This window comes from Schistocerca piceifrons, chromosome 9 (assembly GCF_021461385.2).
Source record: "Schistocerca piceifrons isolate TAMUIC-IGC-003096 chromosome 9, iqSchPice1.1, whole genome shotgun sequence".
In the NCBI taxonomy this organism is placed as follows: Eukaryota; Metazoa; Arthropoda; class Insecta; order Orthoptera; family Acrididae; genus Schistocerca; species Schistocerca piceifrons.
The window spans coordinates 76,886,226-76,913,563 of record NC_060146.1 but is presented as its reverse complement, the minus strand read 5'-3'; the positions used below and the strand labels follow the sequence as shown (position 1 = coordinate 76,913,563).

The window sequence follows — 27,338 nt, the reverse complement described above, 5'->3', positions numbered from 1 at the left end:
ATTTGATGTTAACAGGATGGATATTAATGTAATACCTATGCTCATTACTTTAGTAATTACATAAATTGAAAATAAAAAGGCAAAGCTAGAAGAAACAGAAGTTCATCCAGTTGAAGAAACACCCGGGGAAGAACTGACAATGTTATAGGTTCTGCGAGGGGGGGGGGACCAGTTGTGATGTGCTGATATGGAAGCTGAGAAAATGTTAGCACAAGAAGCTTGAATGCAGCACAGATTTGGATCAGATGTAAGTTTATGGGCAGTTTTTTCCACAGACATATGGGTGAAATGGAGAGGGGCATTGAGAATGATTCAAAGCACAGGTACAGGCATGAGGCTGGCAGTATAATCTCTGATTGCAGTTATGGAAGATGCAGTTGATTAAAAACTGATAGAGAGCATGGAGAGTGGAAAGTCATGTAGCCTGTTAGATTTCTTCCACTAACTGAGCACAATGAACATTTTACTGCAGCCAGCCCTTTTCTCAAAAAACTGGTTAGATGTTGTGGCAAGGTCTTCCTTCAACTCCAGCCCAACTTCGAAGTCCCCCCTCCCCAAATTGGTATACAATTAACCTTTGCAATATCAAGGGAGAAGGTATTTTTGCCTACCTTTCAAAAATAGTGTAGTTTAGTCATTTACTTTATACTTCAAAATTTTCCGAAAAGATAATTGTTGTTATTAATGATTTATCATACCAGATTCCATAATTGTTTTCAATTTTTCTATAAACCTTAACCCAAAAATTTATGTCTTAGTAGTGAGTATATCATTCATATTTCAGGTTCAGGACACTTCTTACACATCTATGTATCTTTATAACATATGTTGTGAATAAAAGGCACCAACATTTAAAGTTTTTTTTTCTTTTCTTTTTTTTTCGTTTATAAAGTACCTTCTCCTCAGTGTGCACATTACAGAAAATGCGTGGGTATTGCTAAAATTGTGCTGACAGATATTTTCAGATTCTGCACTCTACTTATGCATCAGCAACTATTTAAAAAGTATGTAGTTAATAAAATTTAACAATAGTTATCAAAATTTAATTTAATTTTTATTTTTATTTATTTATTTTTTTGGGTGGTGGGCGTGAAGTGCCCTAACCTTAGTATTACAAGTTATGGAAAATGTGTTGGTATTGCTAGTGTTAAATTATCTCAAGTCATTTAGTCTGCATACATACTGTTACAGCTTAAATCACAGCGCACTAGCTTGCGAGACAGAGACGAGCTGGACAAAGATTGAATCTGTAATCTTAAGTCTGGTACACTTTAGGGCAGCTCTCCACACTGTTTTGACAACTGCTGGGCTGATCCCCAATCCCTGCCTTACCTCACTGTTAGAAAGGTGGATTCCATACCACCAACACAAAGGTGAGGAGCACTACATCCCAATGCCTAAAACTATCCTGCCTTATTGATTTTCTGTATACGACCTCTGCTACCTTGTTGTTTTACATTTCATTTCTTTTTCACTCTTTATTACAACTTTATAACATTTCAAAATGAGCAACTTCTTTATTTTTATAAAATTTGACAATGAACAAATTAGTGCTTACATAGTGAACCCAACATGCATCAAATATCTGAGTTCTATATCTGTGCCTGTCAGGTAGCAGGTGCTTCAGCTTCAGGAACGCAGTTGGGACAAAGGAAGGTCACACGTTTGGCAAGACAAATGTACTGGTCGCAAGCTTGACATGCGTAGTTCCCCTTTCTGTCCTCCTTGCAGCCTCACAACCCGCACCTTGAATTCTTCTTCACATTTTTTGGCAGAGGAGGTGCCACAACTTGGCTGCTGGAAATAGGAACAAAGTTTTTGAGGTGCTGTTGCAACAGTTTAGGTAGGTGTCTGAATGCCTGCTCACGTTTGTAAAGCTAACCTCAAAGAAGGGTGAGGGTTTTGAGGAACTGTGGACATGTAAGGATTGCCTGAGGCGAGTTGCAGAAGTAGATCACTTGCGCATTGATTCCAGCGACACTGAGTAGCAAGAAGAAGATCCGAGTGGTCATCTTCTGCAAGTTCAGCTCACGCCGAAAGTTCTGCACAACTGATCGACAATGTTGATACTTTGGTCTTACTGTAGTAGGTGATCACCTCAGGCTGCTTCTTGTCCCCAGCCAATTTGTCAATATGAGCCTTAGGGTGGAGGTTGGAGAGAAGAATCACGACCTCCTTTTTTGGAATGTAGGACGCCAAGGTAATCTGGTTCTGAATCCGAACATGCTGCTGCAGACTGGGCAGATAGTGGTCTGAGTGAATACCTTAGGGATTTCTTTTTTGTTTTTCCTAACTGTTCCAACCAGGCTCATCTTGTGCTTGGTAGATGTGTAATGGCCAACGGAACAGTAGTGTACCAGTTGTCCATCGTTAGGTTTCTTCCCAATCCAAATATATTGGCTCTGAGGTGTTCAGTCACATAAGATGGGGAGTTGCTGTCGTGGGAAGCTCCGTCAGGTTGCTTTCCAATGCACACCACTTTGCAGCATGTGTAGAAAACCTCAAAGTTGCACATGATGAAGATCTTTATGCCGTACTTGGCCCACTTTGGTGGGATGTATTGAATGAAACAGCATTGGCTCAGAAACTCTTCAGTTTCTCGTCGAGAGTTACACTGCTACCGAGGATGTACTGTTCTGGCAGTTCTTGCTGAACTAGTTGAAGACTTCACGGATTGGACAAAGTTTATCTTGGGCACAATATGCCAGTCAGGTACAGAGATCATCAAACGTGAGACAATGCAGGAGAAATCCAACTCAAGTCATGGCCACCATCAGGGGGAATATCTCAACACCAGTCTCATTGGTGACCCAGAAGCTTGCCAGGTTCATTCGTCCAGCTACGGATCCACACACATTAGACAGAGAAGCCTGAGGAGAGCCATGGCCACAGGTTTGTCCATCATCCCATCATCCTGTATAGGCTATCTGTCCTGGTCTTGTAGTTTTTGGTCTTTCTTCTTGTTGGTGCAGTTGATGATGATGATCTGGCCAATCTCTGGTGTAACAAAAAGACTAAGGGCTTCCTTGGGAGTCTTTGCATTCTTTGCGTTTCTCTTTGGTCCAGGAGCTTCTCTGATGATGTTCCAAGATCCGATCTTAACCTTCTGCGGGCCTGGAGGATTCTTCACCCACTTGGTAACCCCCCCTCCTTTGTTGTTTATTATTATTATTATTATTAATTATTATGATTAGGGTGCAAAACAGCTACGGTCATAAGTGTCCATTCTGTGGCTTAGTGAAAGATAAAGACAGGAATTTAAATCAGCAGCAATGGGAGCGAAACTCAAGAAAGAGGGAAACTAAAAACGAAAGGAAGTCTTAGGAAAGTGCTATTGAAGGGGGGGGGGGTAATTGTTTTCCCCAAAAGTTTATAAATTCAAGGACGCAATTGGCTCAGTACGCATCATCTGCTAAAAGGGAAGATATATCAAACAACTGCTGCAAAAGAGCATGTAGTGGATTAAAAAAGGGGCACTGAAATAAAAGATGACTCACCGTCCATGACTGAGAGCAGTGGGGACAAAGTGGGGGAGGATCACCACTTAAAAGATGTCGATGGCTAAAAAGGCAGTGCTCAATATGGAGTCTAATTAGAATTACCTCCTCCCGACAACGAGGCCGTATGGAAGAGGTCCAAGCAAAGGGAAGAGGCTTTAGGTCTCACAATTTATCATCTTGAAGTGCAGACCAATGTGTGTGCCATAAAAGAGCAACACATCAATATAAAACATCAGCAAAGAGAACCATGCGAATAGCAGCCGAGGAAGAGAGACAGCAAGCAGCCTTTGCCACTATATTGGCTGCCTTGTTTCCACGTATACCAACATTTCCTGGGACCCAGGGGAATGCCACAGAGATGCCATTCCAAGTGGAGCATGTGGAGGCAGTGCTGAATCCAGTGAACCCGAGTATGGACAGGATACAGAGCTTGGAAGTTGAGAAGAGAGCTGAGAGAATCCACACATATAATATACTGTATCCACTGATGGCGACGCACGTATTGGACAGTATGGAGAACAGCGTAAAGCTCCGCAATAAATACCGAACATTGGTCAGAAAGCCAAAATCTGACAGCAGTGTCGTCAATAATATAGGCACTCCCGACACCAAAGTTGGTCTTGGAGCAGTCATTGTAAATAGATGTGGCATCCTCTGCTTAAGATTTCATATTTATTTGTCTACTAGTTTAGACATTGCATCAACACTATCTTCAGGCCCGTACACTTTGATGATATCAATTGTGTGCAGCTGAGTATAAGAAGTCCGCGGTGAGACCAATACGTGCTCCACATGGATGGTGGGCAGTAAATATGAAATCTTAAGTACAGCTGGACGAGTTTCATTTTTAATAAAAATTATACCAGCTGATGTCCCACCATCATCCAATTCAAATATGGATGTACGAAGACCTCTTTAGTAGGTCAAGGAGAGGTGAGGATAGCGCAGTATTTACCTGTCAGGTGCACAGTGGGCTTTCTACTTTTCCGTCACTCAGATTTCCTGAATAATTCGTTCCTCTTTAAAAATAGGGAAATATCTAGAGGAATCAGCGTGGTCACCCACACAGCTGGTGCAATGAGGGGATGGGGGTGAACCCACCCTCCTGGGCATCCTTGCCACAGGTAACGCATTTGGTCGCACTGGAACACGACTGGCTGGTATGATTAAACCTCTGACACTGATAGCAACACTTAGGGTGGGGGATGTAAGGGTGAACTGAAATTATCTCACAGCCCGCTTTAAAGCTTGATGGAAGTTGAAGTCTGTCAAACATCAAGAAGAGATTGCAGGTCGGTACCAATTCCTTTTGAACCCATTTCATTACTCAATGTACAGCCATTACTTCCTGATCAGACAGGTCTTTCTGAATGCCCTCATTTGATAATCCATCGAGTGATCTTGTATAATAAACCACCCCGCGTGAAGAAATTAAAGTACGATATGCTTCCACCCGGGCAGGGAAAGTGTGTAGCAGTGTAGTTCAAAGCAATTTTTGTCCCTGGAGGGCACCGTCTGTTTCTAACAACAAGGTGCCATTTCGTAACCGGGAACAAGACTTTACAGGACCTGCAATTGTGTCGACAACTTTCTGAACAATGAAAGGCTTTACTGTTGAGAAGTCTAGATCTTTGTCAAACTGAAAAACAACTAGGAACTTTGGCACTGATGGAAGAATTTTCTGTGGCTGAGATTAATCTAGCTTTCTCTTGTGGGCAGATGTTGTAGAAGCAGAAAAAACCATTGCGGAAGTATCCTCCACGATTACCGGCGTCTCTGATGGCGTGCTCCTGCCCAGTGGGGGCCCTCTCTGAGGGCACCCCCCGCCACAGGTGACTGTGCGCACTTCAGGTCACACCTTCCGAGAAACGGACGGAGGGACCAATTGGCACCTTTGGAAGGTACCAGCTCAGGTAATCACCCCTCCCTGGGCTTGGCCTTTACCAGGGCGTATGTACGTGTGCTACTTGTCTATCTATGGAGGGGAATTATTGCATAAATCCATCACCAGCTACGCGTGGTTCGGCCTTCAGACATGCATGTGAAGGAAAGAAAGAAAAAGAGAGGAACAAGGAAAAGGAAAGAAGAGAAGAATTCTCAAATGCCGCGATGGAGAAGAAGGTAAAGAGAAGAATCAAGGAAAGAGCAGGACAAAGTAAGGACAGATACTTGACATTGTAGAGATAAAAGAAGAGAACCACTTCATTTGTTCACAAGTATCTGTCTCAGGAGCTAGGCGAAGGGGAAGGGGAAGGGGAAGGGGAAGGGGAAAGGGAAAGGGAAGGTATGCAGCCCGAAAAGGAACGAGACCTGCATGAGCTCGGGGCCCTGTGCTTGCCATGCACGTATCCACAAAAGAGTTGTGGGCCCCCTGGAGGGCCACTTGGTGACACCATCCTTTCCAAGACAGAAGTCGTCACATTTGAAATGGCTGTCCTCATCTGAGTGTCTTGTTCACTCTCTCCTCACCCCTATCATTAAAAGGTAGTGATTGGTGCAGTTGGTAATCTTCCACATTCTTGGCTGCTTCCTCCTCCTCTTTCTCCAAATTTTGCAGTAGCTCCTTCAGCCTAGCACTTTCCCATTCATATAATGGCATCTACAATATGATACCAGGTGTACAACTTTCCTTTTGCCATCTGCCAATAGGTGGCAACAACAGTAAATAGCGGTCAAAAGAAACAGATCGCAGATATCAGGCAGTTAGCTTGGACCTCATTCAAACATTAGTCGATTTGTGTCTGCATTAATTTGTGGGAGGTGTTACTATTTTGTTTCAATGTGAAGAAAACAGCAGCTGAGTCTCATCAAATGCTCTCAAGTATATATGGTAAGGACGCTTTCAGTGAAAGAACGTGTCTTGAGTGGTTTCAATGCTTCAAGAATGGTGATTTTAACATTGTAGTCCAGCACAGTAGTGGAAGAGAGAATGTTTTCAAAGATGCAGAATTGCTGAGCGAAGACTCGCATCAAACTCAAGAAGAATAGGCACGATTAGTGGGAGTGACATAACAAGCCATTTCAAAATGTCTCAAGGCTATGGACATCATTCATAAAGAAGGAACTTGGGTCCCGCGTGAACTGAAACCAAAGAGACATTGAACGGAGTTTGTGTGTTCGTGAACAGATGCTTCAGAGGAAGAAACAGAAGGTATTTCTGCATCGCATTGTGACCGGGGACGATAACCCTGAACACAAAAAATCAATGGGATATCCCGGCCATGCTTCCATGTCAATGGCCAAACCGAATATTCACGGCTCCAAGATCATGCTCTGCATTTGGTGGGACCAGCTTGGCATCGTGTACTATGAGGTGTTAAAACCAAGTGAAACAATCACAGGAGCTTGTTATCAAACACAATTAATGCACCTGTGCAGAGCATTAACCCTAGAAACACCTAGGTATTTTAGGTCACACGGAGCACCAACCAAGGGCAAATTTTGCCCGTGTTACAATAAGTTGTAAATCTTGTAATTTGTTGTAATATGTATTTATTTTATGTAATTCTGTTTCCATTGAGATATTAGTTTAACAGGAAATAGTGACAACATAATTGAAAGCTTAATTTCTTAACACTCATAGGGTGAATATAACAACCAAGAATAGTCAAATCTTGGTCAATGAAAGTTTGTGTAAACAAGATAAGAAGGTCTGTAATTGAATACAAAGGCTGTCTAAAGTTTTTAGGCACTCTTTGTTCTATTAACTGAATAATTCAGCTTTGTCACTGAGAGAAAGTTTCAAAAACAGAAATGAAAAGACTTGCTAAAATATCTGTTATTGTACATTGAATACTCTCAGAAAACACTTTTCACTGGGAGAGAATATTTTCACTTAGAGGTGACATTTACCTCCTGCACACAAAATAGTTGATTCTGAATGAGTCTTACACAGACGGCGCCCACAGCTTCCACGTGTTAAGTTGGTTTTTGTGAAGTCTCTTGCTCTCTGGTTACTTGCATTCTTCAAGCATAAGTAGCACCTTACTTTCCTAGTCAGTTCTTCATTTGGAGCAATTTTGTTTACCTCTAGTTTCTTTCCTAGGATCTCTCCCATCGCGCAAATAACAGGCAACTGGAGTACTTTCAAATCCATGGCTCGCTCTTTTACGAATGGTTTCAAAAGTTCATGGCCTAATTCATGGAGATACAATTTTCTGGCGTTTGGTTTTCATTCATTCCATTTAGGCGTATTCATCTTGAACAGTGTGTATGAGTTAACTGCAGCTATATCAAGCAGGCTATAGAACATTGACAGTGGCCATCTTCTCGTACCCCTTTTTGTAGAGTATGTCCTATCCATTTGATCTACGGCATCCACTCCTCCCTTAGTGGAATTATAGTACAGGTTTATGTGTGTTTTCTTTTTTGGTGTATCAACTTCTCCTCCTTGTGTAGACAACATCAACAGATTTTTCTTTGGTTTTTCCTTTGTGATGTAAGAAACAATGTTTACTGGCGGCTTCTTAGAAGATGGGTCTGTGAATGCGAATGTGGAAGAATACGGCTCTCTGCCGGCTGTCGTCTTAAGTTCCTGCGGTACATGTTTTCTGTTTGATTTGAGTGTCCCAACCAATGTAAGTTTGTAGTCTTGATAGAGAACGTCCGCCAACTCCACAGAAGTGTAGAAGCGGTCAGTTGTGACACTGTAGCCTGTATTCTTTATTGGCTCCACCAGTCTCTTCACAATCTCACTGGCAGGTCTACTGTCTTTTCCAGCATACACTTCCATTTTTATTATGTATTGTTCAGTTGCACTACAAAGAATTCTGACTAATATTCCATATTTTCCAGGTTTGTCTTTGAGGAAAACTTTGAAATGGCAACGGCCTCTGAAAAGACACAACATTTCTTCATCGATTGTACTGTCAGGTCCATTTCTAAAGTACCAAGGGAATATTCCATTCAATATTACAAGTACTTCACGCAGCGGCGCAAATTTGTCACGTACATGTCTTTCTGACCTAGTGCCTTTATCATCAAGGTGAAGAATTTGTTGTGTTGGCAGAAGAGCCAACACCGTGTTACTAGAGGAGGCCGAAATGCACGCGTTTTAGCTCACGCAGGCTGGCGTGAGGAGGGAAGAACTATACTCACATGAGGTCTGGAACATGACAAGGAATTAGAATTCAGAAAGCGGACGTAATTAGTTTGATACTTAACTTTAACTCATTAATGAGGAACGTCGCTCTTGACGGTACATGATTCACAATATTATCTGGTCCGATTATAGTAACTGAATATGGTGCCTTGCTAGGTCGTAGCAAATGACGTAGCTGAAGGCTATGCTACGCGGTCGTCTCCACAAATGAGAATGTATGTAGACAGTGAACCATTGCTAGCAAAGTCGGCTGTACAACTGGGGCGAGTGCTAGGGAGTCTCTGTAGACTAGACCTGCCGTGCGGCAGTGCTCGGTCTGCAATCACTGATAGTGGTGACACGCAGGTCCGACGTATACTAACGGACCACGGCCGATTTAAAGGCTACCACCTAGCAAGTGTGGTGGCTGGTGGTGACACCACAGAATTTTCAATAGCTTGTCTTCAGTCCTGAGACTGGTTTTATGCAGCTCTCCATGCTACTCTATCCTGTGCAAGCTGCTTCATCTCCCAGTACGTACTGCAGCCTACATCCTTCTGAATCTGCTTAGTGTATTCATCTCTTGGTCTCCCTCCACGATTTTTACCCTCCACACTACCCTCCAATACTAAATTGGTGATCCCTTGATGACTCAGAACATGTCCTACCAACCGATCCCTTCTTCTAGTCAAGTTGTGCCACAAACTCCTCTTCTCCCCAATTCTATTCAATACCTCCTCATTACTTATGTGATCTACCCATCTAATCTTCAGCATTCTTCTGTAGCACCACATTTCGAAAGCCTCTATTCTCTTCTTGTCTAAACTATTTATCGTCCACATTTCACTTCCATACTTTAATCCATTAATGAGGAACGTCGCTCTTGACGGTACATGATTCACAATATTATCTGGTCCGATTATAGTAACCACACTCCATACAAATACATTCAGAAATTACTTCCTGACACTTAAATCTATACTCGATGTTAACAAATTTCTCTTCTTCAGAAACGCTTTCCTTGCCATTGCCAGTCTACATTTTATATCCTCTCTACTTTGACCATCATCAGTTATTTTGCTCCCCAAATAGCAAAACTCCTTTACTACTTTAAGTGTCTCATTCTCTAATCTAATTCCTTCAGCATCACCCAAGTTAACTCTACTACATTACATTATCCTCGTTCTGCTTTTGTTGATGTTCATCTTATACCCTCCTTTCAAGACACTGTCCATTCCGTTCAACTGCTCTTCCAAGTCCTTTGCTGTCTCTGACAGAATTACAATGTCATCGGCGAACCTCAAAGTTTTTATTTCTTCTCCATGGATTTTAATACCTACTCCGAATTTTTCTTTTGTTTCCTTTATTGCTTGCTCAACATACAGATTGAATAACATTGGGGAGAGGCTACAACCCTGTCTCACTCGTTTCCCAACCACTGCTTCCCTTTCATGTCCCTCGACTCTTATAACTGCCATCTGGTTTCTGTACAAATTGTAAATAGCCTTTCGCTCCCTGTATTTTATCCCTGCCATCTTCAGAATTTGAAAGAGAGTATTCCAGTCAACATTGTCAAAAGCTTTCTCTAAGTCTACAAATGGTAGAAATGTAGGTTTGCCTTTTCTTAATCTAGCTTCTAAGATAAGTCGTAGGGTCAGTATGGCCTCACGTGTTCCAATATTTCTACGGAATCCAAAGTGATTTTCCCCGAGGTCGACTTCTACCAGTTTTTCCATTCATCTGTAAAGGATTCGCATTAGTATTTTGCAGCCGTGACTTATTAACCTGATAGTTAAGTAATTTTCACATCTGCCAACATCTGCTTTCTTTGGGATTGGAATTATTACATTCTTCTTGAAGTCTGAGGGTATTTCGCCTGTCTCATGCATTTTGCTCACCAGATGGTAGCGTTTTGTCAGGACTGGCTCTCCCAAGGCTGTCAGTAGTTCTGATGGAATGTTGTCTACTCCCGGGGCCTTGTTTCAACTCAGGTCTTTCAGTGCTCTGTCAAACTCTTCACGCAGTATCATATCTCCCACTTCATCTTCATCTACATCCTCTTCCACTTCCATAATATTGTCCTCAAGTGCATTGCCCTTGTATAGACCCTCTAGATACTCCTTCCACCTTTCTGCTTTCCCTTCTTTGCTTAGAACTGGATTTCCATCTGAGCTCTTGATATTCATACAAGTGGTTCTCTTTCCTCCGAAGGTCTCTTTAATTTTCCTGTAGGCAGTATCTATCTTACTCCTAGCGAGATAAGCCTCTACGCCCTCACATTTGTCCTCTAGCCATGCCTGCTTAGCCATTTTGCACTTCCTGTCGATATCATTTTTGAGACGTTTGTATTCCTTTCTGCCTGCTTCATTTACTGCATTTTTATATTTTCTCCTTTCATCATTTAAATTCAATATTTCTTCTGTCACCCAAGGATTTCTACTAGCCCTCGTCTTTTTACCTACTTTATCCTCTGCTGCCTTCACTTCTTCATCCCTCAAAGCTACCCATTCTTCTTCTACTGTATTTTGTTCCCCCATTCTTGTCAATTGTTCCTTATGCTCTCCCTGAAACTCTGTACAACCTCTGGTTTAGTCAGTTTATCCAGGTCCCATCTCCTTAAATTCCCACCTTTTTGCAGTTTCTTCAGTTTTAATCTACAGTTCATAACCAATAGATTGTGGTCAGAGTCCACATCTGCACCTGGAGATGTCTTACAATTTAAAACCTGGCTCCTAAATCTCTATCTTACCATTATATAATCTATCTGAAACCTGTCAGTATCTCCAGGCTTCTTCCATGTATACAACCTTCTTTCATGATTCTTGAACCAAGTGTTAGCTATGATTAAGTTATGCTCTGTGCAAAATTCCACCAGGAGGCTTCCTCTTTCATTTCTTACCCCCAATCCATATTCACAGACGATGTTACCAAAATCCCTTTTACTATGTGTCGGAGCTTCAGCAAAGATACACTCTTCCAGAACTTGTAACATATCTATTTGGAGCATTACCTGCATGGTTTGTTTCTTTTTCATTGTCCTCCACGTCTTCACTGGAATCTGTTGTGACAGTGCCACGACATTCAAAAGTGCCGCTACGTTAGTACGCGAACACGGCGATAGAGGCGCTCCGCAGCTCGGCCGAGCGCGGGAGCGCCACCTGGTTATGAACGGCGCCGGCCGCATGTCACGGCACGGCAGTCGAATGACAGATACGGAGTTAGTAACATGTAACCCGCTAGTGTTTCTACTTTTGTATATCCACGCACTTTATTGGTGATTAAAGGTTATAACACTTTTTGGCGACGAGGTCGGATATTTTTTTTCCTGCGTTGTGGACTTGTGTGTTCGTGTCGGGGCAGACATGGAACAGCTTATGCAAGCGCTTATTGAACAACTAACACAGCTGACGGCTGCTATTCAGGCGTTGTCGACGTCGCTTACTCATCGTCTGTCTTCCTCTTCTCCGCCTCCGTTCCCTCCTTATGACGAGGCCGCTGAAGACTGGGAGGATTATGAGAAGCGTTTGCGGCAACACTTCTTGGCTTTCGGCGTTGTCGACGCTCCTATGTGTAAGTCGTTATTTCTATCTTGGATTTCCCCACGGATCTATCAGCTGCTATCTCAGTTAGCCCCTCTGCGGGAACCTGCCTCTCTGTCCTTCCAAGAAGTGTGTGACTTATTGTCTAACTATTACCGAAAAAACACCCATGTCGTTGCCGCCCGCGTGGCGTTCTACCGGTGTCGTAAACAGCCCCATCAATCTTACCGGGCTTGGGCGGCGGAACTACACGGTCTGAGTCGGAAATGTCAGTTTGTCACGGACACTCATCATGAGTCTTACGCTGATTCAATGGTTAGGGATGCTATTTTACGGCTTGCTCCTGATAAAGAAGTTCGGCAACGTGCCTTACAATTGCCAAACCCATCGTTGTCGGAAGTTCTCAGCATCGCTCAATCGTTTGAAGTGTCTAACGCTGCTGGTGCGCAAATCGACGCGTGGTGTGATGTAGGCGCTGTACAAACCACTTTCGACGCAGACAATGTGCCTGTTTCACAGGGCAACGACGATGTGGCGGCGGTGCACTCGCGTCAACAACGTTGCGTTGGGCCGCCCCGCTCGCAGCGAAAACAGCAACCACAGAAGCAGGTTCGTTCCGCACTTCCTTCTTGTCCACGTTGTTTCGTACAGCATGACAGAGTCGCGTGTGCAAAACGTTGGGCCACGTGTAATTCATGTAGGAAAAAAGGCCACATTGCTTCTGTGTGTCAGTCCCCTTAAGTTCCTGTCGACGAGGACGAGGCATCGGACATGGATGTTAACTGTGTGCTTTCCCAAACGAATAAGTTGTTTGTTACTGTTCGTGTTCTGGATAAAGACATTCGCATGCAAGTGGACACTGGCTCTGCAGTAACTCTCATTAATTCTCGCACGTCTTTGGAGTTAGGCTCCCCTTCCTTGTCTCCAGTTACGCGAAATCTACGAACTTATAATAAGCAGAAAATTCCTATCGTTGGCCAGTTTGATGCTTCCACTGCCTACAAGTCTGTTGTTAGGCCCCTCACGTTTTATATGGTGGATCATGCGGGCACTGAAAACCTGTTCGGTTATGATGCTTTCCAGTTGTTCGGGTTTTCCATTGATGATGATGTGCACCTCATATCTGAGGACATTCCGTATCAACAGCTGGATGGCTTGTGTTCTGAATTCTCGTCCGTGTTCTCTGCTGGTCTGGGTCGGGCCAAGGATTTTGAAGCCCACATTACTCCTAAACCTACGGCTCGCCCTAAGTTTTTCCGGGCACGCCCTATTCCGATGGCGTTGCGTGCGCCTGTCAAAGCTGAGATAGACAGGTTAACAGCTTCGGGGATTCTCCTTCCTGTTACCTCCAGCGAATGGGCATCGCCCATCGTGGTGGTTTCTAAACCAAACGGGAGTCTGCGATTGTGTGGTGATTTTAAAGCCACTGTCAACGCTCAAAGCCTCATTGACACTTATCCTCTTCCCCGTCCTGAGGAGTTATTTACCAAGCTCGCTGGGGGCCAGTTCTTTTCCAAACTTGACTTATCGGAGGCGTACCATCAGTTGCCGTTGGATGCATCTTCCAAGGAATTTCTCGTCATCAACACTCCTTGTGGGTTGTATCAGTACCAGCGGTTACCATTTGGCGTCGCTAGCACGCCGGCCATTTTTCAGCGGTTTTTGGAACAGCTCACGGCTTCCGTTCCCGGCTGCATCAACTACCTGGATGACATTGTTGTCACGGGGGCCTCCACTGAGGAGCACCTTCGCAATTTGCGTTCACTGTTTCGGGTTCTGCATTCAGCAGGGTTGAAGTGCAATCTGGACAAGTCTCAGTTCTTCCAACCCTCCATTGTGTATCTTGGTTTCCACTTGTCCCGTGAGGGTATACGTCCTCTACGACAGCACGTTGCGGCCATTACCGCTCTACCCCGGCCGTCTACGGTCAAAGAACTTCAGGCGTTTCTAGGCAAGGTTGCTTATTATCACAAATTCATTCCCTCCGCGGCGGCGGTGGCTCATCCTCTGCATCAGCTGTTACGCAAAAACGTTCCTTTCTGTTGGTCCGCCGAGTGTGAGCAGGCTTTTGTCCGCCTGAAGGCTCATTTGCAGTCGGCGCCTTGTCTTGCCACATTCCGTCCGGGTCAGCACTTGGTTCTGGCGACTGACGCGTCACAGTATGGCCTAGGGGCTGTTCTCGCCCATCGGTATGAGGATGGGTCGGAACGACCCATCGCCTACGCTTCCAAGACCCTCAACGATGCCCAACGGCGTTACTCTCAAATAGAAAAGGAGGCGCTCGCTATCATTTATGCTCTGAAAAAGTTCAGCGTTTTTTTGTATGGTTCTAAGTTTCACCTCATCACCGACCACAAGTCGCTGGTCTCTCTGTTCAGCCCCTCGGCGTCGCTTCCGGATAAAGCAGCTCACCGCCTGCAACGTTGGGCCTTATACTTGTCTCGTTTTCACTATGAGATTCATTATCGCCCCACGGCCCAGCACGCCAACGCTGACGCGTTTGCCGATGGGCCCCGACCCGGTTTTCGATCGAGATGAACTCCTCTGTTTCCACATTGATGAGGAAGAACGTCGTGCGGTCGAGGGTTTTCCACATACAGGTTCGCAGGTCGCGTCGGCTACTGCGCGGGACCCGGTCCTGCGTCAGGTGATCGGTTTTGTTCAGCGGGGTTGGCCGGACAGGACCAAGGGCCGGGTGTCGGATCCCCTTCGCAACTACCATGCCTTGCGCCTTCGTCTGTCTGTTCGTGAGGGTGTTGTTCTTCTGGCCACGGATGGCGCATCTCCACGGGTTGTGGTGCCCGCCTCTCTTAGCAAAGCTGTTCTCAAACTATTGCATGAGGGCCATTGGGGGATTTCTCGGACTAAGTCCCTGGCCCGCAGGCACGTTTATTGGCCCGGTATTGATTCGGACATCGCCCACATGGTCGCTGCGTGTGATCAGTGTGTTCAACAACTGGCTGCGCCTCGTACTCTGCCCTCTCCGTGGCCTGATCCGGCGCAGCCGTGGGAACGGGTGCACGCTGACTTTGCCGGCCCCTTCCTCGGCACTTATTGGCTACTGTTGATTGACGCCTTCTCGAAGTTTCCGTTTGTTGTTCGATGTCCGTCGCCCCACCACTGCGGCGACGACGCTGGCTTTGTCAAAAATCTTTGCGCTAGAAGGTCTTCCATCCACGATTGTCACGGACAATGGCCCTCAGTTCTCTTCGCAGGCCTTCCGTGATTTTTGTACTGGACAAGGGATTCATCATGTTACAGCACCGCCCTTCCATCCGCAATCGAATGGGGAGGTCGAGCACCTTGTCCGCACTTTCAAAAGCCAAATGAAAAAATTCCTTAGTGATTTTTCCACAGATGACGCTCTGTTGCAATTTCTGAGTTCTTATCGCTTCACGCCTCTGGGTGATCACAGCCCTGCTGAACTCTTGCATGGCCGCCAACCGCGCACCCTACTGCATCTGCTTCACCCTGTCAGGCCTTGTACTGTGTCCCCTAGTGCGGGAAAATACCCGGTGGGCGCCGACGTGTGGGCACGGGGGTATGGATCTCGCCCTATATGGATTCCAGGGTGGTCCAGGCTCTTCGCGGCCGCCGGCTTTGTGAAATACGTACGGACGACGGCATGGTTGTTCGCCATTACGACCAGATGCGCCCACGAGTGGTGGCCACGCCGGTACCACCGCCCCTTCTTTCGGCTCCACCAGCCCGAGAAGACAGTCTTGTCGCTGCTGCCGATCTTCCGGGCGTGTTGCTGCCGCCGCCGCCGTCGCTACCGCTTCCGAGTACGCCGGAACCGGCCCCAGTCGCGACGCCGCCTTCTCCGGGACCCATCTCGCTGGAGCACACCCCCAGGTCCACGACACCTATGGATGCTGCTCCGGAGTTTTCACCCACCATCTCGTCCAGGAGGCACGTTCCACGCGCAAGCTTCCGTCCTGGACATTTTCGACCATACTCTCGTGTTTCTCCGTGGGATCTTCTCGGGACCTCCCAAGAGGCCATGGATGTCTCCGCACTGTCCGCGTCTCCACGGAAGTGAGAGTTTTTTTTCAAGGGGGGAAAAGTGTTGTGACAGTGCCACGACATTCAAAAGTGCCGCTATGTTAGTACGCGAACACGGCGATAGAGGCGCTCCGCAGCTCGGCCGAGCGCGGGAGCGCCACCTGGTTATGAACGGCGCCGGCCGCATGTCACGGCACGGCAGTCGAATGACAGATACGGAGTTAATAACATGTAACCCGCTAGTGTTTCTACTTTTGTATATCCACGCACTTTATTGGTGATTAAAGGTTATAACAGAATCCTTTTCTATTTCTGTATGATCTGACTCAAAATCACTTAAATCTGATAATTCGTCGTCGAGTAACAGTTCTGCAAGAACTTCTGCGTCGTTCAAGCCTCTATAACTCATCTTACAAAATCTACTTTACAATAAAGGTGTCGTTCTACTGTGACAAACTGCTAATAGTAATAATGGCAAGTCTAAAATCAACAATGATAGTGAAACTCAACAATTAGACGCTCAACAAACCACTGTAAAACTCATGTTCAAGGTTGTCAACTCAATAAAAGAAAGAAAAACGTGCAGGCAAATTTTGCCCATGCTTGGTGGTTGAAGGGAAGATGATAAGAATTATGGTCGCATGGAGTATGAACCCTGGGCAAAATGTGCCCTTGGGCATAAAATTCCTATTTTGTACTTGCAATTATAAAAATTTAACCGCAGAAACATACAGTATAGTGTATTATAAGGTAACAGACAAATAGAAAAAGACCCAAAAACATAGGATATTTGCCATGACATTTTTAAAAAATAAAAATGTAAGTGGAAATTTTGCCCATGCTTGGTGTTTCTAGGGTTAAAAGACAAACGGCTGCGATACAGCGAGAAGCACGATAAAGTGATTTTGCAGCATGACAATGCTCGACCCTACATTGCAAAAGAGGTCCAAACGTACTTGGAAACATTAAAATGAGAAGTCCTACTCCACTCGCCGTATTCTCCAGACATTGCTCCCTCTGACTATCACCTGTTTACATCAATGGCACATGGCCTGACTGACCAACACTTCCGATCTCATGAAGAAGTCACAAATTGGATCGATTCGTGGATTGCTTCGAAAGATGAAAAATTTTTTCAACGCGGGATTCGTACACTGCCCAAAAGATGGAAGAAAGTAGTGACCAGCAGTGGAAAGTACTTTGAGTGATACATGTGTAAGCAATTTGTTTCATTAAAGCCTCAAATGTTGGGGAAAAAACAGTGAAAGTAAAGTTGTACACCTTGTATAATATGCAAACAGCAATACATTATAATTAAATAATTATAATATAATACAGACAAATACCAGTGGCCCAGTTATAAAACAACTGTTATTTACATGAGAAAGTTGTAATAATGTATTATGATACAATGCTACAGATCTACAAAGCACATGTTTCTTACGTCTGGCACAGCAGTGTTCAAAATCCAGGCAACAAGCATGGAAAGGTGGGGTGCAGTAAACCCCAACAGCGAGAACAAATATGTTTACCTGTCAACTTTCAGTTCACAAATGAGGAAAACGCATGGAGCGCACTTGGGTAAATGCAACTGACAACTATTCACAACCTCAGCAGTGCCCATGTTTCCATATCAGTGTTATACACAAAAGTACAGTCTGTGGGGATACTGCACACTGGGTTTCTGCTGGAGGGTTAAGAAAACATGATACATAAAGCATTAAAATGATAAACAGTTCACGAGATCTGTAGATGGATGGCACACACAGCTTCCCTCATTTATAATTGGTGACAGGAAGGAACTGTGGCTGCCAAGTTACATAAAATAATATGTTCCAAACCAGGCAAGCAGCAGACCCCATATGATGGTTTATTCACTGGGAAGACCAGCATTTTATCTACCCTACAAAGCCAACAATATGGCCAATTGTTGTACAGATGTTACTAGAACAAAGGATGTGTTATAGCGAGAGTTTGCACATGCACAGTTCTGGATCTTTCCTACCAACACTAGCTTTTCTACATCTCTCCTCACTTCAGCACAGCTGACTCTGCACCTAGCAGCCCTGTCCTGTCTTCACCATGGTCCTGCTCACTTTCACAGCAGCACGTCACCTTCCCCCACCCCTAATCTGCTATTTATTCAAGGGGAGGGGGGGAGTGCGTTCACAGGTCCCACCATCACCACAACCTCAGAAATTACAACATACTCACAAGAAACTGCCAAATGTTTCTAACAATGAATATGTATGTTTCACTGCTGTCCTGTTAGGATGATGACGATGACAAAAATAGTGATACCACACTCAACAGAGTAACTAAACAAAAACGGCAATGAAAATAAAAATTAATGTAGTCAATTTCTTTTATTTATTTCTTCTAGTACTATTAAAATGTAGGCAATCAATAAATGGGATAAGTTTAGGATATGCATAATGTTAACTTTTTAAAAGTATCTGTAAAACTTACCAATCATTTGACTGGTAAAGATTTTATACACTGGTGTAGAATTTCCCGGAACTTTAGGTAATTAAAAGGGAGAGGGAGGGAGGGGGGGGGGGGGGGAGAGAGAGAGAGAGAGAGAGAGAGAGAGAGGGGGGGGGGGGGAAACAACAACAACAACACATTTTTGAAAGGTCTTTAATGCACAGCAACTTGTGCACAATATATTTTGTTAGCCAATCATAACTTGTGTCACGTGATCTCATAAGCCAATGACAGAAGGTATTCAGAGCATAGAACACCTGATGTCAGCCAGTAACAACATCACCGCTAAATAGCATGAACATACAAACAAAAAAAAGTTAATGGTTTTAATTAATATATAGCATAGCTACAGCTTTCACTTAAAATACGGGTCATAAAGTATTTTTTCCTGTATTTATTTATTTCCGAGGGTGTGGTTAGGAAGGATCCTGAGAACACAGCTTGAAGTGTCTGACAAGCACAATAACAAAGTGTACTGCTGTGAACCAAACATTTTGTGAGCTACCTGGATGAATACACGTTCTGTTGAGCAATTTGACTTTTCCATAGAAAAGCCAATTATGTGTGATATTGCTCAAGAACTCACTTCGCATTTCTTAAAGGATAATTATACTTTTTGCCATTGTTGTTGCATAATTTGCAGTCTACGAAAGTGTAGTAAGCAAGTAAAGCAAAACCGATCCAAGTATCACAAATGTGTCTTTAGTCATAAAACTCTGAATAATAACAGAAATAAGTCCCTTGTGAATCCACACATAACAAGACACAGAACAACTGATGTGAGCAATACAACTGGATGAACATAGGGAGGGTCAGTCCGTGCTGCTCAGCGCATATATGTGCACAAGTCGGTGACAAACAGCACACAGGTGACTGCGCTGCATGCATGCCTTCTACAGGCTGCATGCATGCCTCCCTCCTACAGGAATCCACACATAACAAGACACAGAACAACTGATGTGAGCAATACAACTGGATGAACATAGGGAGGGTCAGTCCGTGCTGCTCAGCGCATATATGTGCACAAGTCGGTGACAAACAGCACACAGGTGACTGCGCTGCATGCATGCCTTCTACAGGCTGCATGCATGCCTCCCTCCTACAGGTGGCCTCTAGCAACCGACCAGTACTGATACAGTTGGCGGCCGATTCAAGCACACGTGTGTGCAACACCACACTCAGCATATTCACACTCACGCGCTCTTGTAACACGAACAGCACACTTTTCCCCTATGCGAAGTGGGCGCCCCAGTGCCGGACAGAAACCGTCACACACACACATCCATCAGATCAGATCCGGAGCGATGGCAGCCTTTGCCAATGGAGGGATGGGACGATGTTCTGGGCGGACAATGGAGCATAGGGCCAGAATGTGTGCAGATACCAACACGCCCGAGGGCAGTGAGCATGTGTGGTGCCTGACAATAGCACTGGAGAGGATGATGATATTGCCATCTCTGTCACATCATCAGCAGGCAAACCCCTCTACAGAGGAGAAGTGGTAGGACCCACCGGCGACAGTGGCTGAGGCAATGATGGAAAGGGGGCCAGTGGAGTTGGCTCAACCAGAACAGCAGACTGCACAAACAGACACAAGGCCAGAGATGTACCAGCACCCAGCAATATGAAGCTCAAACCCTAGAGTGCCGCACATGTAGGAGGCAGCCAATGGGACAGGGGCACCTCCAAAACAGGCAACGATGGGCTCAAGGTGGAGGGCAGGCCGCAATGACGGGGACGCACCCATGAACCAGTAGTGAGGGGGCGCCAACAGATCAAAGCAGAGTGCCTTCAGTCGTCGGCTGTATGGACATTACAACAATGGTGCCCTCAGCAGCGGACAACAGTGACTGGCAATCACTTGGGCCCGCGACCAACCCCTAGCGCCAACACTGGCGATAAGCAGCTATATAAAACCCGACCACAACAGGTGTAGTGCAGGCTAAAGAGGGTGGAGGAGTCTGTGAGGCTGCTGGCCATGAAGCAACACAGCTGGGCTCCAGTTCCTGATAGGTGTGAAACGATAACTGCTCAGAAAATGGAGATGTATGTCATCTGGTGAAGAATTCACAAAAAACTTTTTCGTTTGGAACTTGAACGTCTGCACTAGTCATTTTGCCTTGCCGTTTGATTGAGGGTAGAGTGGGGAAGCTGTAACATGACGAATGCCGTGATGGGAACAAAAAAATTGAAGGTGTGAGGAACAAACTGTGGCCCATTATCAGAAACTAAGATACAAGGCAACCCATCAATTAAAAAAAACAAAAGCGTACAAATTGTGACTTCAGCTTATGTCTAAGCAACTGGAAAATGTAAGGAAACACAAAATGCACCTACAACCAAAAGCCAATAGGAATTAAAGAAAGCACCCGCAAAGTCAACCAAAAGCCAATAGGAATTAAAGAAAGCAAAGTCTACATAAATGTATTCCCATGGCTGGCGTCATGCTGGCCAGGGGGACAGATATGCCCTCTGGGCACTGCCTGTTGTCAGCACACTATTCACAAGACATGGCAAAACTGATAAGTTCACGATCAATCTCTGGCCAAAAAACATGTCTCCTAGCTAACAGTTCAGTGTGCTAAAGTTCCCTATGGCCTGGTGGAGAAGGCACAGAACCTCGTGCCATAACATGGAGGGAATGACTACTCTGGGAGAGAGGTCTTCTGTGGGCAACAGCAAAGCACTGTCAAAAACAGAGACGCGATACTGTCAGGAAAAATAGTTGCAAAGTTGGTCCAAAGCCCGACACAGCAGTTTATCTGGTGAGCCCTGTCGAACAAACCGAACCACCTGGCGGAGAACGCTGTTGACAGCAACAGCTGCTGTTGTGTGTAAGCTTGTAATTGGGAAACCCTAGACTGCAGCCTGCATTTCAATATCAAGTTGGAAGCAAAGCAATTCTTTACTATCAAAGTCGGGAATTAGGACCCACAGGAAGGCGGGAACAAGGCATTTGCACTGGCATGTTTAGATGTTGGTCAAAAATAGGTTTCATAATTGTAGCAAGACGAGAACAGTGCCCAGCTTTGTAGGCAGTGTGCTGCCTTGTCAGGCAAGGAAACCAAGGGTTTATAGTCAGTAATAAAGCGAAACTTGGAGCCACACAAAAACTTGAAATTCCTGAAGAGCATAGATTACGGCAAGAGCCTCTTTTTCCACCTGAGAGTAAAGCTTCTGGGCCAGAGGGAGAGGTTGTTCAGAGCCAACAACATATTGGTGCACTAGACAGGGCCAAGGCCATACTGTCAGGCGTCAGTTGCCAAAAAGATGTGCTGATCCAGAGAGAACATAGCTAAACAAGATGCCAAGAGTATTTTGGATTTCAACACTTGAAAAGCACGTTCACAATCCGGGCTCCAGCAAAAAGGTACATTCTTGCACAACAAGGCATGCAACGGCTGAGCCAATGCAGCAGCCCCCAGCAAGAATTTATGGTAGTAGGCTACCTTCACTGGAAGGCCCGAAGCTGCTCCATGGGCAAGGGGCAAGACATTGATGTAACAGCAGAGATGTGGTCTGGCAGAGGGCAAATTCCATCCCACGAGACCTCAAACCTGAAATAAACAATACAAGGTTGAAAACACTGAGATTTTGCGAGATTAAACCATAAGTCTGTGGACCATAAGACAAAAACAAAGTGAGCAAATTTTTCACATGGCTGGCCATGGAAGAGTCCGTGACAACAATCTCCAGATAATTAACTTGCAACCAAACAGGCCAAATGGAGTATTCAAAACCAGAACCCGCCAAGACTCTTTATCCACAGGAATTGCAGATGCACTTCAGGCAAATCAATTTTAGAAAGTACAGGCTACTCGATACTTTCTCCAACAGTTCCTCCTAGAGTGGGGTAGGATACATATCTATGATTGACTGCATGTTGACAGTAACTCCGAAATCATTACAGCGGCAAAATTTCCCTAACAGTTTCCGAACTACAGCCAGCAGAGACAACCATTTACTAGCCATAACACACTGCACTACCTCTTAAGATTGAAGTCCAAACCATTCTGCTTTCACTTGACCTCTCAGGGCGACAGGAATAGGATGCCCACGACAAAAACGAGGCCGAGCTGTGGATTTCAAAAAAATATGAGCAGAAAAATTTGTAGTACACCCTATACCTTCCGAATAACAAGTCCAAAAACTCCTCACACAGTGTTTCCAATTGAGAATACGGTACCTGACCAGACACACGGTGAACAGCGTCGGTGAAAGAAAATCCAAGCGCCTGAAATCCATCCATCCCAATCAAGTTCTCGACACTGGCATCAGCAACCAACAAAAATGTAATGAAACAAACTACTCACTTGTAAGAGGCAAATACTGTACATTGTCCCATCGGTGCAATGTTCTGTTTGTTATAGCTTACCAGCTTCTGCATGATTGGTGTCAACGACAGCAAGCCTAAACTTTCTTAGGTTTGAGGATTGAATAACGTCACTGGGCCAGCTTTGTCACCCTGTAGCCGGAGCACTTGGTGGAAAACACTTAACGCACAACTTGGGAAAGTCACAAGCACTGGAGTCACACCACTGCCCACATTCTAAGTGACCTACAGTGAACGACACACAGAGGCGATGTCGCCTCTTCCTGGCAAGCATTACAAGTAGCCCAGTGCTTACGGCACGCCAAATGTTTGTGCTGGACAAAACAGAAACGAAAAGACAGAAACAGAGAACACTGACTCGTGTCACGCACATTAGAGTCCACATAAGAGTCATCACGGACATCAGTAACAAACTGGCACTTATAATGCCGTGAAATTCGGCTGCCCAGGTCCTGTACGACTTGTTTGGTTTCTTGCGGCAATGACAGAATTCAACTCGCACTGCTACGTCATTGGTTCTTTTGCGATGTTAGTTGGACAATAAACCCCACATGTGATCAAAAGTGCAAGTTCTTTTAATGGGGCAAGCTGACACAGTAATTGATACATTTTAGGTGGAATCCACAAGAGAGAAGGCTTTGCACAAATTGGAGTCTGTCATACGGACAGGCCCTCTCAATACTTGGCTGAATATTACACGGAGGAAAAGTGGGTGGATGGACTTGTGGAATGGTACCCTGTGTGTTAATGAAAGCTGACAAAGTGGTCACTTATAAAGTAAGTTCTTCAATCAGGACCAGTAGCACGGCTTCCGTAATGACTAACTTGACGAAACCATACTTTAAGACTGCATGTGCAGAAACCGCTCCAAACTCATTGCCAGTTGGGTAGTAACCAAGTAATACATGAAACCGATCAAAGTAAAAAAAATATGGCTTATCATAAACCTCTAAACAATAATGGAAATAATCCCTTCGTGAATCCAGTCGTAACAAGACAGAACAACTGATCTGAGGGCTACAACTGCACGAACATAGTGAGGATCAGTCAGTGCTGCTCTGTGCGTACTGTCAGCCGATTCAAGCCCCCATGCGTGGCGAGACCACACTTGGCATGCCCCCCCCCCCCCCTCCTCAATACATACACTAGTAGCATGATATTGTAGAAAGAACTAAAATAAATATGAAAAGTAACTTTGAAGCTTTGTCACTTTTGACATATATCAAACACAAATGTGGCAGTCAAATTTTGAGTAATGACATAAACAGCAGGGCTTCTGGGCCCGAAATTTTCATCGCACATTCCCACACATAACATAATTGATCTTGCGTAAAAGGAAATGTATTTCGAAAGTAATCCTTCTTGAACCATCATTTGCAATATTTTATCGCTACCTGCTAGAAATGTCAACAGTTGTGATGTCATGCTCATTGAAAGCAGTTGTAGTTACGAAGTAATGCACTGTCTTCGTCCTAAAGCCTTTGACACATATTGCTCTCAGCAGATGCTTGTTTGTGCACTGTGGTTTTTTGTTGTACATGGCACATTTTCTATGCAACTTAAATTTTATTTTCAAATGATGGAAGCTCCAGGTAGGAATATCAACAATGTAGGAAAAGATAGATTGCTAATTACCATAAAAAGACATGTCAAGTCGCAGACAGGCATGATTAAAAGACACTCACATCCAGTGTGTGTGTGTCTTTTAATCGTGCCTGTCTGCAACTTGATATGTCTTCTATATGATAAGTAGCAATCTATCCTTTCCTACATTGTTAAATTTTATTTATGTGTTTTCCTCTCATTTATGTTTTATTGCTATCGTATTATTCTGCATTAGTGAGCTCAAGTTAAATTCTTTGTTAGAGTACCAGTTCTTGCCAGTCAAAATTACAGAAATTTAACTGTACACTGAAACAATGAAAAATTCCCACATTTCCCAGCTGAAAATATAAACCCTAGAGAATTCATGAATATTCACTGAAGTATTTCTTAGGCAAGTTATCTTGATGCACGGAAGGTAAGCACAATTTTGCAATCATATTCAAAGCACACCATTTGTATTATTAAAAACAATTGCGAACGTGATACTTTGAGTTAACCATCTGAAATCATAAGCTTACAAAATCGTACCTATCCAACAAAATGATCAAGAAACTATTCACCAAAGATATTTTTCTCATATATGAATTGTGTTATGTTAATGCTGAAAATAAAAGAACTCAAATAGGAAAAGTCTCAACAGCTGAGCAAAATTCTGCTGGATATTAACAAAAACAACCTGTCAGAGAGAGTTCACAGTCCAGTAGGTAATAGGAAGCTACAAAGATTGAGGGTTCTCTTTCAGACCTAGTCTGCATTGGTTAGGAACTTCTTAAACATAAGTTCAGCACAAAACACAGCTGTGCCAACGGAGATGGTGCAAATTTCCTGTAAACAGCATGCCAAACAAAATGAACTCTTGTTACTCAAACACCATTTATAAAGGTGTCTATCAGAGGTCCACTTTCCACAATTTACAGGGTACCCTATCAGGTAACAGGAACATCACAACCTTTATTTGTTGCCGTCCAACTATTGGTTAAGTTCACTTTTGCCAACTGCCACCCCCAGCAGACTGCCATACCTTCTCGTCGAGCTGCCGGCAGCCACCTTGAAGGGCGGCAACAGCTTGCTTCCAGCAGGTCCCGGACTGCGGCATGGATATCCTCTCCACAGCCTGCTGGTACTGGTCTCTCCCCTCACGCTCCAGCTCTGAGAGAGCCACATCGCTGTGCAATGGCTCCTCAAAACTGGACTCCGTCTGGCACCGACATGCCGCCGCCAGCAGCAGCGGCAGCAGTACAGAAGTTGCCGTTGCCATAGGGAATTTGTGATCTGCATTTCAAAAAGAACCTGTGTAACAACTTCAACAAAACTTTCTTAAATCACATTTCTATTAAGCAGACACACTGTAACCTACAACAAATTAACTTGGAATCATTATTTCGAGCAGTTCCAGAATTAGAATTCCATCTTCCAGTGCTTATTACACGCTCGTCTGCCGTAACCTCACATTGTTGTCTACAAGTACCTTGATATCCTAACATCACCAGGAAATATATTACGAGGAGGAAAAGATTAATGTAAAATAGTTCCACTTGTGATAAGAGCTGTGTTCAACACTTAAAGCACAATTGCACTGAGGCAACAATCCAGCATGGTGCATGCTACATGGAGCAATTTGACTAGGCTGATACAAAACGAGCCTCAGGTGGCACTGCAGCACAGTCTTTGCAAATTGTTGCCTGTCCGAGCTACCCAGTTGCCAACAAGAAACAATGTGTTACACCTCATCACCAGCTGTCGCCAGACTGTGGAACTTTCACGTGTGATGTGAAGTGGACGATTGACAAAGCAATTTATTCAAGATTATCATAATTATAATGAAATAATAAGCAACCAGTTGCGTAAAAGAAATTTAATTTTTTATCAATTTTGGGCACTTAGTGCCCTTCTTCAGAAGGTTAAACCTACCGCATTATTTGAGAGTGTCAATAATAAAGTGAGTGAACTACATGACCATGGCGTTTTATTATTAGCAATTGAAAATAATACAATAGGCATAACCTTCTGAAGAAGGGCACTAAGTTCCCAAAACTGGTAAAAAAATTAAATTTCTTTTATGTAATTGGTTGCTTATTATTTCATTATATACGGCTACAGTTGCTGAAGTTGAATAAAATACTATCATAATTCACGTAAACTGTGGGACATAGAACGACTGACAACTAAGATAATCGATTAAAAAATAATAACCTAGGACAGTTTGCCAAAAAAATATGGTCGTAGTGCTTTGGGAGCAAAGACGAAAAAATTAAGAATTTATGGACAACTTTCCATTGCAAATGTATACAAACTTACCAACAGTCAATAAAAATGGTACATCCCACGAGAAAGGAGGAAAACGGTTTGCATATGAGTTACTACACTGAAAGAAAAAAATTCGCAACACCAAGAAGTACACTACTGCTCATTAATTTCAATACACCCGATAAATGACATCTAGTTCTCTGTAGATAAGGACTAATACTGTGGGTTCGGTTGAGGAAGCAAAGGAATAGTACAACAGTTGTACATGCCATGATTTTTGTTTGTGGTCATCAAGATACAATAGTATCCAACAAACAATGTTGTGTACATGAAGATTATGTACCTATCTGATATGTTTGTTTACCTATTTGCCGACAGACACTGCATTTGGTGCACCTGACTTGTTCCCTGTTGTGATGTGATATCTGCAGTGAACAGCAAGCATTGCTCTGGTACATAACATGTGGTTCCTGCATGTCAGTTCCTTCGTGACACTGAAGTGTGGACATAACTAGTATTGCTCCACGACCCGGAACAACTAA

General features: G+C 44.2%; 1 protein-coding gene across 2 annotated transcripts in view; it reads right to left on the bottom strand.

Annotated features, from left to right (window-relative positions):
• Positions 1-27,338, bottom strand: part of LOC124717033 — a 123,553-nt gene that overhangs the window by 60,720 nt on the left and 35,495 nt on the right. For both annotated transcript variants that reach the window (XM_047243688.1, XM_047243690.1), the window contains exon 2: positions 25,571-25,821. In XM_047243688.1, the coding sequence (XP_047099644.1) occupies positions 25,571-25,807 (237 nt within the window). In that variant the 5' untranslated portion in view covers positions 25,808-25,821. The remainder of the gene's footprint in view (positions 1-25,570; positions 25,822-27,338) is intronic.